Source organism: Hyperolius riggenbachi, chromosome 7 (genome assembly GCF_040937935.1).
Source record: "Hyperolius riggenbachi isolate aHypRig1 chromosome 7, aHypRig1.pri, whole genome shotgun sequence".
Lineage (NCBI taxonomy): Eukaryota > Metazoa > Chordata > Amphibia > Anura > Hyperoliidae > Hyperolius > Hyperolius riggenbachi.
The window spans coordinates 45,740,571-45,754,304 of record NC_090652.1 but is presented as its reverse complement, the minus strand read 5'-3'; the positions used below and the strand labels follow the sequence as shown (position 1 = coordinate 45,754,304).

Below are 13,734 nucleotides of genomic sequence, written 5' to 3'. Positions count from 1 at the left end.
TCTCCCCCATTCGCAGTACGGAGTGGCCCGACTTTAAGAGCATTCAGGCTTCTGAAGCCAGACACTCTGCCCCGTCGGTCTCTGGAACATGGGGACTGTTAGAGGAGTGGGTTGGCACTATAGGACCCAGAGTATATGTTTATTTTTTTCAAACTCCCTTTTAAAGTGGACTTGAACTCGCAACTTCCTCTCTGCCCTAAAAGATAAGCAACAGCATAATGACCTTTAAAGAAAAAGAAACCATTTGTTACAGCTGATATAAATCTGCAGTGTGTCCACTTTCTGCTTTCATGGAAGCAGATCAAATTACAGTAGTGATTAGCCATAGATGAGGGGGAATTGGGCTAAACTCTCTAAATACATACAGGGTGCATTTCTCTGTTTTCCTTCTGTTCTGTGCAAGAGTTCAGGTCCACTTTAAAGCGGAACTGAAAGCTGTTAAAAAAAAATCTGGGGCTTCTGGCAGCCCCCTGCAGCCGGCCTGTGCCCACACCGTGACATATTGATCCTGCCTTCCCACGCTGCGGCTCACTTTTTTTTTCTCATAATGGAAGCCAACTTCTAGGTCAGCCTTCGCTGCGCCCTGGCCATGCGTATCCTCGTACGCATTCCCGTGGCCAGGAGCGTCCTGCACAGACGCAGTATGAGAAAATCTCTACTGCGCAGTAAGCTCCTGGTGGTGGGAGCGTGAACGAGGATGTGCGTGGCCGCACAGGCGCAGTTAAAGCGGACCCAAACCAAACTTTTTAATTTAAAATATCTTGTTGCACCACTCTGGCACATACAAAGGTAAATACACTCCTTCAAACCTATGAGCATTTCAGTGCATGCTTTTCACCCTTCTCTTTTCATAACTAGGGTTATACAGGTGGCATCCATTACTTCTGAGCTTAGTAGGAGGTTTTAGATCAGGGGTCCCCAAACGTTTTTGGTCGAGGGCCGGGTCATCATACTTCAGACTGCTGGGGGGCCGGAGTATACATAAAATAGCCAGACAGTGAAGCATAGCCAGGTGAAAACCTGCAGTCCAATTGGACAGCAGTGTCACCTGATGTGGAATTTGATTGGAAACCAGCAAAATGACTGCTTTCTGGCTGCCATGTGGATGGGTGATGCCAGCACTGCTATTCCATATGCAGACCACCAATATTTAAAGATGGAGCTGACCTCATCTATAAGTAATACATTTTCTTGGTGGGGGGCCAGTAAAAAAAGCCTCGGGGCCACATTCGGCCCAGCCTTAGTTTGAGGACCACTGTTTTAGACCATGGGTGTGTTTGTCATCAGCTACCCCCCCTAACAGAGGCATTGTCTATGTGAAATCTCACACAAGCTGAGATCACCTCCCCTGTGACATCATCAGTAGCAGCCTGTGTTTTGTTTTTTATCTCCACCAGTCTGCCACAGGGATGGTCGTAGTCAGACAACTTCGCTACGTTGGAACTACGCGTAGTTTTACGCAATTACGCTTCACCAAACTACGGCTTCGAAATAAAATATTCGCTTTGTATGCATTTCGTAGACTACGCGTTAAAATACGCAATTACGCGTAGTGTATGTGGATGCTTTTGCCCGCATGCAGAACATTTTACGCATTAATTCTGCTTTAAATGCTTATACCGTGGAACTCTTCTATGCATATATTCCCCTTTCCAATGCGTAAATTTGTAAGCATACAATCGCACGCGGAAAATTAGACACGAGTTAACACATTCGTAGATCACTACGCAATACACATGTTAAACATCAAAAAGAGATATGAAGGGCCTGGCACTATAGTTTATTAGTAGCAAATTTGGGATAGTGCATTGTACAACATGGTGCATAGATAAGCATGACATGCAGCAATACTGACATAAAAAAAGTGTCATCAAAAAGTGCTTTGAGTGCTATACCTGGGTGTGGGGAGGTGGCAGATGTGGGCGCCAAATGGTGCATGGCTTTACGACCGTTTCGTGGGGCTGAACGCCTGGCTTCTTCTGAGGTGAAGTGCACAAAGTGACTAGAACTACTAATAAACTATAGTGCCAGACCCTTCATATCTCTTTTTGATGTTTTGCATGGACTTTGCCCCTTGGTCTTGAGCACATAGTCTACCTGGGTGTTTTTCTACATTGCCTGCTCAATCCAGCATAACCCGAGTGCCTGCCAGCTTTCCCATTTACCGCAATACACATGTTAACTACGCATAGTGGGCGTAAGCTATGCGTAGCGGTACTTCGCTACGCGTAGATTTGTAAGCGTAGTTTTTGAACCTTTACGAACTACGATGCGTAAATTCGCACTGGCGTGGTTTCTGCTCATCCCTGGTTTGCCGGATTCTGTCCCGGCAATATGAAAGGAAGGGAAGGCTTCCTCCAATAAATGTAAATATTTTATATTTGTCACCATGCAGCTGAAAAAGGCTGCTATTTATTATTACAAGTTAGAAAATAGATTTTATTCCTGAAATCTTGTATTTTTAATTTGGGTCCACTTTAACACTGACTTTAGACTAGGTTCACAGTACTCAGTTGCGTTGCAGAAAAATTCTGCATGTCAACTTACTGCCCATACTATTCTATGGACTTGTTCACAGTAATGGATCGCGTTATTCTAACTCGCTGCATGCAGGCTTTGCATTAAAGTCTATACCCAATCTCCTTTGCAGTTCACACTCATTTTAACTCGTGCGTTATGCAAATGAGCACTGTGAATCCAGCCTCAAGAAGTGAAAGTGTCCCGGAGGATGGGTATGTCACTTTGCGGCAGGGCCGGGCCAAGGCAGAGGGGAGAGAGGCTCCAGCCTCAGGGCGCAGTGTAGCAGGGGGCGCCCAACTCACTCAGCTATCACTCCCCTATTGTGTTTGAAGCAGAGAGAAATAAGAAAAGGTGATACATGGCAGTGACTGCAAGCGAGATAAGTAGAGATTAAGGTGTTGGGGACCCTGGGGCTCCTCTTAGTCCAATAGCAATCAGTGTGTGATAGAGGGGCGCACTTTGGTGTCTCAGCCTTGGGTGCCAGAGGACCTTGTCCGGGCTCTGCTTCGCGGGCACGGGAGATACAGTGGCTTGCAAAAGTATTCGGGCCCCTTGAAGTTTTCCACATTTTGTCACATTACTGCCACAAACATGAATCAATTTTATTGGAATTCCACGTGAAAGACCAATACAAAGTGGTGTACACATGAGAAGTGGAACGAAAATCATACATGATTCCAAACATTTTTTACAAATCAATAACTGCAAAGTGGGGTGTGCGTAATTATTCGGCCCCCTGAGTCAATACTTTGTAGAACCACCTTTTTTGCTGCAATTACAGCTGCCAGTCTTTTAGGGTATGTCTCTACCAGCTTTGCACATCTAGAGACTTAAATCCTTGCCCATTCTTCTTTGCAAAACAGCTCCAGCTCAGTCAGAATAGATGGACAGCGTTTGTGAACAGTAGTTTTCAGATCTTGCCACAGATTCCCGATTGGATTTAGATCTGGACTTTGACTGGGCCATTCTAACACATGAATATGTTTTGTTTTAATCCATTCCATTGTTGCCCTGACTTTATATTTAGGGTCGTTGTCCTGCTGGAAGGTAAACCTCTGCCCCAGTGTCAAGTCTTTTGCAAACTCCAAGAGGTTTTCTTCCAAGATTGCCCTGTATTTGGCTCCATCCATCTTCCTATCAACTCTGACCAGCTTCCCTGTCCCTGCTGAAGAGATGCACCCCCCGAGCATGATGCTGCCACCACCATATTTGACAGCAGAGCTGGGACAAGGTCCTACAGCACCCAAGGCTGAGACACCAAAGTGCGCCCCTCCATCCCTCCCACCCCAGCCGACACACACTGATTGCTATTAGACTAAGAGGGCCACAGGGCCCACAACCTCCCCAACACCTTAATATCTAGTTATCTGGCTTGCAGTCACTGCCATGTATCCCCTTTTCTTATTTCTTTCTGCTTCAAACACAGTTAGAAATGACAGCTGAATGAATTGTGCGCCCCCTCCTACACTGCGCCCTGAGGCTGGAGCCTCTCCAGCCTATGCCTCGGCCCGGCCCTGTTTGACAGTGTCGATGGTGTGTTCAGAGTGATGTGCAGTGTTCGTTTTCCGCCACACATAGCGTTTTGCATTTTGGCCAAAAAGTTCCATTTTGGTCTCATCTGACCAGAGCACCTTCTTCCACATGCTTGCTGTGTCCCCCACATGGCTTGTGGCAAAATGCAAACGGGAATTCTTATGCTTTTATGTTAACAATGGCTTTCTTCTTGCCACTCTTCCATAAAGGCCAACTTTGTGCAGTGGACGACTAATAGTTGTCCTATGGACAGATTCCCCCACCTGAGCTGTAGATCTCTGCAGCTCGTCCAGAGTCACCATGGGCCTTTTCGCTGCATTTCTGATCAGCGCTCTCCTTGTTCGGCCTGTGAGTTTAGGTACACGGCCTTGTCTTGGTAAGTTTACAGTTGTGCCATACTCCTTCCATTTCTGAATGATCGCTTGAACAGTGCTCCGTGGGATGTTCAAGGCTTTGGAAATCTTTTGTAGCCTAAGTCTATCACTGACCTGTCTGGTGTGTTCTTTGGACCTCATGGTGTTGTTGCTCCCAATATTCTCTTAGACAACCTCTGAGGTCGTCACAGAGCAGCTGTATTTGTACTGACATTAGATTACACACAGGTGCACTCTATTTAGTCATTAGCACTCATCAGGCAATGTCTACTGGCAGCTCACTGCACTCAGACTAAATGGGGCTAAATAATTACGCACACCCCACTTTGCAGTTATTTATCTGTAAAAAATGTCTGGAATCATGTATGATTTTCGTTCCACTTCTCACGTGTATACCACTTTGTATTGGTCTTTCACGTGGAATTCCAATAAAATTGATTCATGTTTGTGGCAGTAATGTGAAAAAATGTGGAAAACTTCAAGGGTGCCGAATACTTTTGCAAGCCACTGTAAGTGAAACTCTTATTTCTTTAACAGCTTTCAGTTACGCTTTAAGGTGGCCATCTATAAGGCAATGTATGGGCAGATCGACCATGATAAGACAGGTCTCTCTCTGGTCGAGAGGGATCTGTTGCCTGCCCATACACCACAAACTGAGTTCCAATAGATTTCAGCATGAAATGTATCATAAATTGTCCTAGCTACTTTGCTGCCTGCCAGGCTTCCTCCCAACTAGTCTGAACATGTGCCCCTGTGCTCCCTAATGCTGGGTACACACTATGAGATTTTCTGGCTGATTTACTGTCAGATCGATTATTTCCAACATGTCCGATTTGCTTTCCGATTGATTTCTGTTCACTTTAATAGGAGATTGATCGGAAAATGCTTGGAAATCAATCGGAAAGCAAATCGGACATGTTGGAAATAATTGATCTGACAGTAAATCGGACAGAAAATCTCATAGTGTGTACCCAGCATAAGGGTTATTTTACACTATATCAGCTGCTGTAAGCTGCAACTTAAAGAGAGTCTGAAGCGAGAATAGATCTCGCTTCAGACCTCATATATAGCAGGGGCACGTGTGCCCCTGCTAAAACGCAGCTATCCCGCGGCTTAACGGGGGTCCCTGTCCCACCAAATCCCCTCCGTAATGCGGGGGAGCGTTTCCGCATTGGGGCAGGGCTAACCGCCGCAGCCCTGCCCCGCGCGCGTCTGTCAGCGCGTATCTCCGCCTCTCCCCCGCCCCTCTCAGTCTTCCTTCACTGATAGACGCGGGGGAGAGGCGGCGATGCGCGTCTGATAGACGCGCTAGGAGGCAGGACTACAGCCGTTAGCCTTGCCTCCAGGAAGAGAAATGTAGCGACCAAGTCTGCGACCAACTTTTGCGGGGGGTGGGTTGGGGGTGAAGGGACCCCCGTTAAGCCGCGAGATAGCGGCGTTTTAGCAGGGGCACACATGCCCCTGCTATATACGAGAGCTGAAGCGAGATTTAGTCTCGCTTCAGTGTCTCTTTAAAGGACAACTGATGTGCAGTTTTCCTATGGCCACTTTCAAACTATACGCTGAAAAACTGAAGCTTTTTCACAATGCACTATGGAGGTAAAAAAATGCAATGCATTAAAATGCATTAAGTGTAAAACTGCCCTAAAAACAGCCATACTGGAGGTGTGTTTAGCTTCTAAGGGTAGAATGGTTAATTTGCATATATTCAGCAGTGATGCACTGGGAGACATCTCGAGCTCACTCCAACCTAAATTATCACAAATTCTTTCTGTTTTAGGAAAGCAAACTTTTGTTTTTCTTAACATCTAGCAATGATGGGCAGATTTGACCAAGAGACAGATCTCTCTCTGATCGAATCTGATTAGAGAGAGAAATCTGTCAGCTGCCCAAGTGCCCATACACCACGGGCTGATTCCTGATCAATTTCAGCATAAAATCTGGCCTCACTGCTGCCCCCCTAGTGAATAGATGTGCCCTCTGTGTGTGCATTTATACATTACCTGTCCTATGACACCCACTAAGCGGTGCCCATCCATCTTCTGCTCTTCCATGTGTGCCTACACGTGTGTGAAGAGCAGATGGAAGAGGAGGATGAAGAAAACGGATGGGCACCACGCGGTGGGCGACAGGACTGGGGGGCACATTTATACACTAGAGTGGAACGTCGCCATTCAGCATGATAAACGATCATTGTCCCAACAGACAGCAATCCAGGAAACCCACTGATATTGCCGTTTGCTGACAATATTACATTGAAAGACACCCATGGCTATAATTAGGTAATTACCAGCAGTGATGTTCCACGGATTATACCTGCCACTGCCACCTGGAGTTGGGAAGATTTTTTTCCCCTTGTAAGGGTGTTTTCTTTCCTGTGGTAAAGCAGTTGAAGTATGGTCCGATGTAAGTCGTAAAGCAGATATAACGACATCAAACCAACAATTCAGATAATGCCTTTATTGATTAACTGTACATAGTTTATTGCCAGTTTTTGAAACTTTAAGATCCTTCTACAGACATGAAACAAAACTGGATCATAACTGATTTTGTAAGCTGCTGATCCAGTTCTGTATCGGGCCTGAAGAAAGAACTTAACATTTTGAAACCTTCCAATAAACTATGTACAGTTAATCATTAACGGTATTCTCTAAATCAATGTTTGTTGATTTGAGGTAAACATATCTTCTTTCTCTGCATCAACTGGGATATGTGAGGGTGCAGTACAATGTTGTACAAATTATTGAGTAGACCAGTGTTTCTCAAACCTGTCCTCGTGACTCCACAATGGTGCATGTTTTGTAGGCAACTTCACCTATGCACAGGTGGGGTAATTAGTGACTCAGCTAGGTGGATTCCATGTAGCTGAGACTTTAATTACCCGACTTGTGCATAGGTGAGGTTGCCTACAAAACATGCACCATTGTGGAGTCACAAGGATAGGTTTGAGAAACACTTGAGTAGAACTTTCCCAATTCCACTCAACAAAATTGTAGTCCGCTGACTCTCATTATAAGTCGTAAAACTACTCTTATTCATATATTTTAATGGGAGAACAAAAGTCCATACAACAGAATTTCTGTCTATAACTCTAAGTGAAGTTGGGTGGAGATATCAGAAAAATGCATAGTTTGACTGAACTGAGATGTTAATAAGTGGAGCTGAGATTCCTTGGCATGTGAAGTCATAAATATAACCAGCAGTTGTGTGCAGAGTAACCAAGCACCTCGGGATGACCCAAACTACTAGGAAAGTATAGGGCACTAAAAGAGACCGAAAAGCCCTTCTACGTCAAGTGTACTAAAACATTGCCAAGTGGAAATAGTTATAAACCACAGGGCTGGTAGATATGTCCTTTTCTCGAGCTAAATGTTCAAGTACGTTTACAGTAGAGCTTTAAATAAGGCTGACTGCCTAGTTCATGTTAAAAGATTCTTTTAGACTTTGCAGAGCTTGCTCTTTGGTGAGGCCATGCCAGTCTTCTGGTAGTTCAGCTGGCTTGGCATTGTAGTAATCTGAAAACTCTTTATTAAATTCTTTGAAGACGTACTTCCAGTAGTTGGAGGCCCTGATGGTGGTGTCTGGCTGTATGGTCCAATCAGGATAGAATTTTCGGTATTCTCTGTAAAGTCGAGGCTTCCATTCTGTTTCTGCATTTACAAATGTTGTGTTTCCAACCACCTCAGTAGAACATATGGAATGTGAGAGCACTTTGGACTCCATAAATCTGTATGTTCCTAATCCTTGGGGCCGATGGACAGAGGCAAAGTGTTCTTTGTGGTCAGCAGCTCCAGCTTCACAGGGCACCTTGCAGAACGGACATTGTTTCCCACATCCAAATACTTTCTTAAACAATTCATCCTGGGGTTTCAGGATCGCCTTTGACAGGACGTATTCAGTTGTAAAATGTTTAATTTCTGTAATAATTTGTCTTTCAGTTTCATCCAAGAAGCCCAAAATATCAGCTGAAAACTGCACAGGACTTGCATTGTTCCGAAAGACGATTACTTTCATCTCATTCTGTAGGAAGACCAAGTCCTTCTTTAGCATAGCACAAAATGTCTTTAAACATTGAGAAACATTCAAACTCTCTGTGACTCTTGGATCTTTGAGGGCTTGCTTGACTTTTCTTGAAACACGTGCAAGAATATTTGCCTTCAGGGATTCCATTGAGGTGACATCCTTGTATTTTTCAGTAATATATTTTACAATCCAGTTTTTTACAAAGACCTCATAATGGTTATTGTACTTGACATACCGATTGAAATTGTGTTCTTCTAGAAGCTCCTTCAGTAAACTATATTGGAAGAATGTCCTACTGCTATACTTGATTGAGTCTCCGCTGGTTAAGATGTCATTGACAATTTCACCACCCAAATTTTTGTACACATAATCTGAAAGGGCTGGTTTGAGACACGTCTCACAAAACTTCTGGGCCCTGATTTTTGACTCGTCCTTCTCATGGTAGATGTTCTTAAATGTAGATAAGTACTGGGGCTTTAGCTTGTCTAAGTAGGACTTCATATTGTTTTCGAGGAAAAAAACATTGTGCTTCTTCTGAAATACTGGGGCTGCTTGACCCAGTAGAATAAGTTTTAGATCGAGCTCAAACAATGGAGTAAGATGAAGATTTCTGACATCTTCTTGATTGAGTCTCTCGTTAATAATGTTTAGAAGCTCTTGGCAGTAAGTTTGATCATAGTCTTTCATCGTGTTAACTTGCTCAGTCACATGCTGATTGCACTCCTCTTTTAAGGAAGTCACGAGACTATTCACTTTGTTACAGTATTCTGAACATTTATCTTCTGGCATATTTTGAATGTATTTCTTTTCCAGGCTTAAGCTATTCTGCCCATAGTCATCTAAACTTTTTACATTATACAGCTTCTCATTGAGGTAACCTGCTTTGTGTCTCATGTCTTTTCTCAGTTGGTCTATCATTTCTTGGCTGACATTATGTTTCTTTAAACTGCTGAACTGTAATCCAGATATGGTTTTGTTCCACATAACTTGGAACTCAGATTCTAGCTCCACGTCGCTAAGTTGATGCTTTATATTCTTACAGTTGTCCAAAAGGCTTATGGCTTTCTCTTCAATGATCTTCAGGTAGCTGTTCTGAACAAACTGTATCTCATGCTTTCCTTTCTGTATGCGAATTGCTTCTTCAGTCTTGATGGTTAAGTTGTCCTCAATTTCATTCTTAAGCGTGGCTACACTTCTAATGAAATCTTCCCTGTACCTCTCTACAAGATGTACATATTTGTTTCCACTTTCAAAGTATTTTTCTAAGGCTTCCAACATGTTCGTCTCCTCTTGTTGTAATACTCGAAACATGTCCTCTTTGATGCCAGCCCACATTTCAGTTTCCAGTTCTGAAGTTGGCTGATTCAATATTTCATTCTCAGCCTCCATTAACCATTTATGCATTGTTTTGCGGACGTTCCACTCCAGTTCTGAATACTTTATGGATAGTTGATTGTAGGCCTCAGCAACTAAACTATTCCTGAAGCTGAAGATAAACTTCTCATACTTCACTGCATTCCACAAGCTTTTCATCCACTTAATAAAGTCTGATACAGTCTGAGGTTTATTGTACTTAAGCTGTTGCTTCATAGTCTCAAACAAATGGCTCTTTAGTTCAAAAATGTTTTCACTATACCCTGTATTTACCGAAGCCATGGGTGGGATACCATGCCAAAGGCTAGGAATATACCAGCTTTGCTCCTCAAGATCACAGTCCATGACATCTGAAAACTTGGTGACATTACTTTTTTCTTCCATTCTGGAAGCCACTTTTGTCATTTCATCCAACTGTTCCAAAAGTTTCTTCCTGTCTCTCATGTTCTTATCATGAGCAGACACATCACTGACATTCTGATGTACAAAATGACAATTGGGCTTCTTCCCTACCTCTTTCATTCGTAGAAATGCGTGAACCACAATCTGCAAAATATCCTTAATTTCTGTAGTATTTTCCATGGCCATGTTTATTATGGTGATATCGCTTAACCCAACCACGAATGTTGCTAGCTCATTGTCATGCTCATAACTGTCCTCTAGAGAAGCTAGCTCAGGAGCCTTCAACCCTTCAGTATCAATCACTAAAATGAACTCGCATCCAACCTCTTCTTGTAAGTTATTTTTCACTTTTAGAAGAGTCAAGAAGGCCCCTCGGGTGCATCTCCCGCTGGCCACTGGGAACTGCAAACCAAACATGGTGTTAAGAAGGGTGGATTTTCCTGTACTCTGCACTCCCAATACTGTGATAACTCTCATACTACATTGTCCACCTGTTTTATGGTCCAATTGCATCATGATGTCAGTTATCCACTGCGTGGGGACATTGGAGGCATCGCCATCAATTAGCTCCAGTGGGAAACCATCTAAAAGTAGATCGGCTGCAATGGCTGGTAGTTCATGCAGCTTTGTAATATTATCTCCATCTTTTGCCAGGAAGCATTCAGCCTCATAAAACTGACCAACTTCTCTAATAAAATGTTCCACCCCTAAGGAACTGTTTGAAATTATTTCGTCGAGTTCTTTCAGTCGGTCTACATTGGGGCTTACAAGATAGAATTGTTCCTTGTACTCAGCTTGGAGAACAGAAAGATGACTTCTAGCAATCGAGTCAAGGTAGAATTTCATCCACTTCAAAAAATAGCGTTTTTCAGTGAGAGGTAAGTCTTTAAGTGCAGCTATAAACCTGCTTATCCCATCAGGCATACCATATCTACTTTGCTGCTTACGTAGTGCTACATGTTTCTTAACTAGCTTTGCTCTATATTCCTCTGGCTTCTCGTTACCAAGTCCTTTCATCCTACACATTTCCTTCTCTATCTGAGCTAAACGTTTCCAACATTCTCCTTGTAGGATCATCGTCTCACTTTTGTAGAGCACAACATCCTTGACAGTCTTAGTAATATCCAGAGCAATCTTTCTTGTATTCTGATGATCTTCTGAACTCTCATCAACATGTAGCCCTAGATCGCCAGCAATGTGAGCCATCTCCTCCAAAGTTATATAATATGGGGAGGACTTCATTAAATCTGTAATTATCACCTGTAATTTTTTAACTAATTCTGCATCATTAACTGAGGCATTCTTTACTAAGACATTTTTTCTGCTGATTTTCAGGACTGGGTATAGCATCTTTATGTGGTTCTGAGTCTCTGTAGTTATACATCTATCAGAAGGAACAAGAATGATGTAGTAACTTGTGTTTGATTCTTCGATGTTGGATAGAACACTGTATTGTCTGTCATCCATGCTTTCAACAAATATGAATACGGCTGAAGATACCTTAGTCATAAAGTTAAACTGATCCCAGTTGAATTCCAGGTCACCTCGGAGGTTGGTCACTGCCACTGGATCTGAAAATAGGTCTAAGACCTCTCTTCCTCCAGGAAAGAACCAGGAAATTTCAACCAATCCATCTGACATTCCCCTCGATATATTTGCGCCTTGCAGGTTCTGATGGACAAAAAAGTCATGGTTTTGTTGGGGTGGACTTAAGATATAGTTTAAGATTCTTGACTTTGAAAGACTACATTTGCCCAGTCTAACAAATGAGAACACTGGCATTGGTATATTCACCAAGCTTTCTTCTCTGCAGCCTTTGGTGCCAGCTAATGATTGAGGCCTCCACCTTTTCACAATGTCTCTCATGGCCCATAGCATAAAGGTACTATTCAAACTTTGACCTGCAGGCAGCAAAAGAGGGAGTGCATATTGGCACATTGACATTTTGGTCACAATCTCTTGTTGCAAAAAACTGTCTGAGCAATGAAGAAGCAGACACAAAACATCTAGGGGGTGAATGGAATTTGACACATCTACGTCATCTATAAAGTCCATGTCTTCATCTGCGATTTCACCTGTTTTCTTATCTAGTGACTGATCAAGCCGTGTGTTTCTTGCCAAGCTATTTAGGATCATGAGGTTCTGTAAAAAATGCCATATGACATCCTCTGTTCTTTGAGGGACAATCTTCTTTATATCTTCTTGTCCAATCTTCAAAACCTCATTAAGACTCAGCTTTGATGTTTGGAACTTCACTAGATTAAGTTCCTTAAGTTTATCATCCAATTTTTTTATCCTTGCTGTGGGGGAGAAAACAGTAACAGATCAGTATCACACCATAAATCTGAAATGACTTGGTTAATGTATAACTACACTTAAATACAGCTAATAAAATAACATTAAACAAATATTATTTTACATCAAGGTCATGTTAAAGGACCACTCCAGGGAAAAAAGTAAGCAGCTAAAATTTTACAGAACCGACAGGTTTTGGAGTAGTCCATCTCCTCATGGGGGATTCTCCGAGTTGTCTTTGTTTTCATAAGCATTTCCTGAATGGCAGTTGCTAAATCTAACTGACAACATAGTGTGCAAGTGAGTAGGGAGGCTGGCTGGTGTCTTACCATTTTGGCACTTAAACTGCTGTTCAGGAAATGCTTTTGAAAACAAAGAAAATTCGGAGAATCCCCCATGAGGAGATGGACTAGTCCAAAACCTGTCAGTTCTGTCAGATTTTAACCGCTTACTTTTTCGCTGGAGTGGTCCTTTAAATAAGGTGTCATGAAACCCATTCCACAATGTAAAGAACATCTGCAAGAAAAAAAGAGCCCCTGGGAGGTACTAACCTCGGGAGGGGGAAGACTCTGGATCCTAACAAGGATTCCCCCGTCATCCTCTGTTCCTCTGTCCCAGCACTGTCAGCCGCCGAAGATCCTGCTGGGCTCTAGGCAGAAATAGCCAAGCCGGATCGGATCCACTCAACTGCGCAGGATTTTCAGCGGCTGACGGCGCTCGAAAGGAGGGACGGAGGGCGGAAGAAGCCTCATTAGAATCCAGAGGCTTCCCCCTCCCAAGGTAAGTACCCCCCAGCGGCTCTTTTTTTTTACAGTGTCTCTTTAAACCTTCTGGTAATTATATTAATTGGATGAGGAAGGGACTCAGAGTGCCTGGAGGAAACTCGCGCAAACACAGAAAATTGCCCCTAGACTATGGTAGGGTCATTAGACTATGACTATGGCAGGGATTAGATTGTGAGCTCTTTGGAGTGACATGACATATGTACTGAGTGACATGACCACGTACTGAGGAAGATGTTACAGCTATATAAATGCATAAAATCTCCCTAATATTATAAATGCGAAAGTTTGGATGTTTGTTACTCGATCACGCAACAACGGCTGAGCGGATTTGAATGAAATTGGCACACACATAGTACATTACCTGGAATAACATATAGGATATTTTTTATCGTCATAACCAAAAAGTGGGTGGAGACAAATACAAATTT

The 13,734-nt window shown here is 43.1% G+C and overlaps 1 protein-coding gene across 1 annotated transcript; it reads right to left on the bottom strand.

Moving 5' to 3' along the window:
- Nucleotides 1–7,508: 7,508 nt before the first annotated feature.
- On the bottom strand, nt 7,509–12,436 carry LOC137525501 (up-regulator of cell proliferation-like). Its single transcript, XM_068246622.1, has one exon. It carries the CDS (start codon nt 12,360–12,362, stop codon nt 7,842–7,844), a length of 4,521 nt encoding a protein of 1,506 aa, XP_068102723.1. The 5' UTR covers nt 12,363–12,436; the 3' UTR covers nt 7,509–7,841.
- Between the last annotated feature and the right edge of the window lie 1,298 nt (nt 12,437–13,734).

Excerpts from the sequence above, each read along its gene's own strand:
- LOC137525501 (XM_068246622.1), bottom strand. The coding sequence starts at position 12,362 with ATGATCCTAAATAGCTTGGCAAGAAACACACGGCTTGATCAGTCACTA.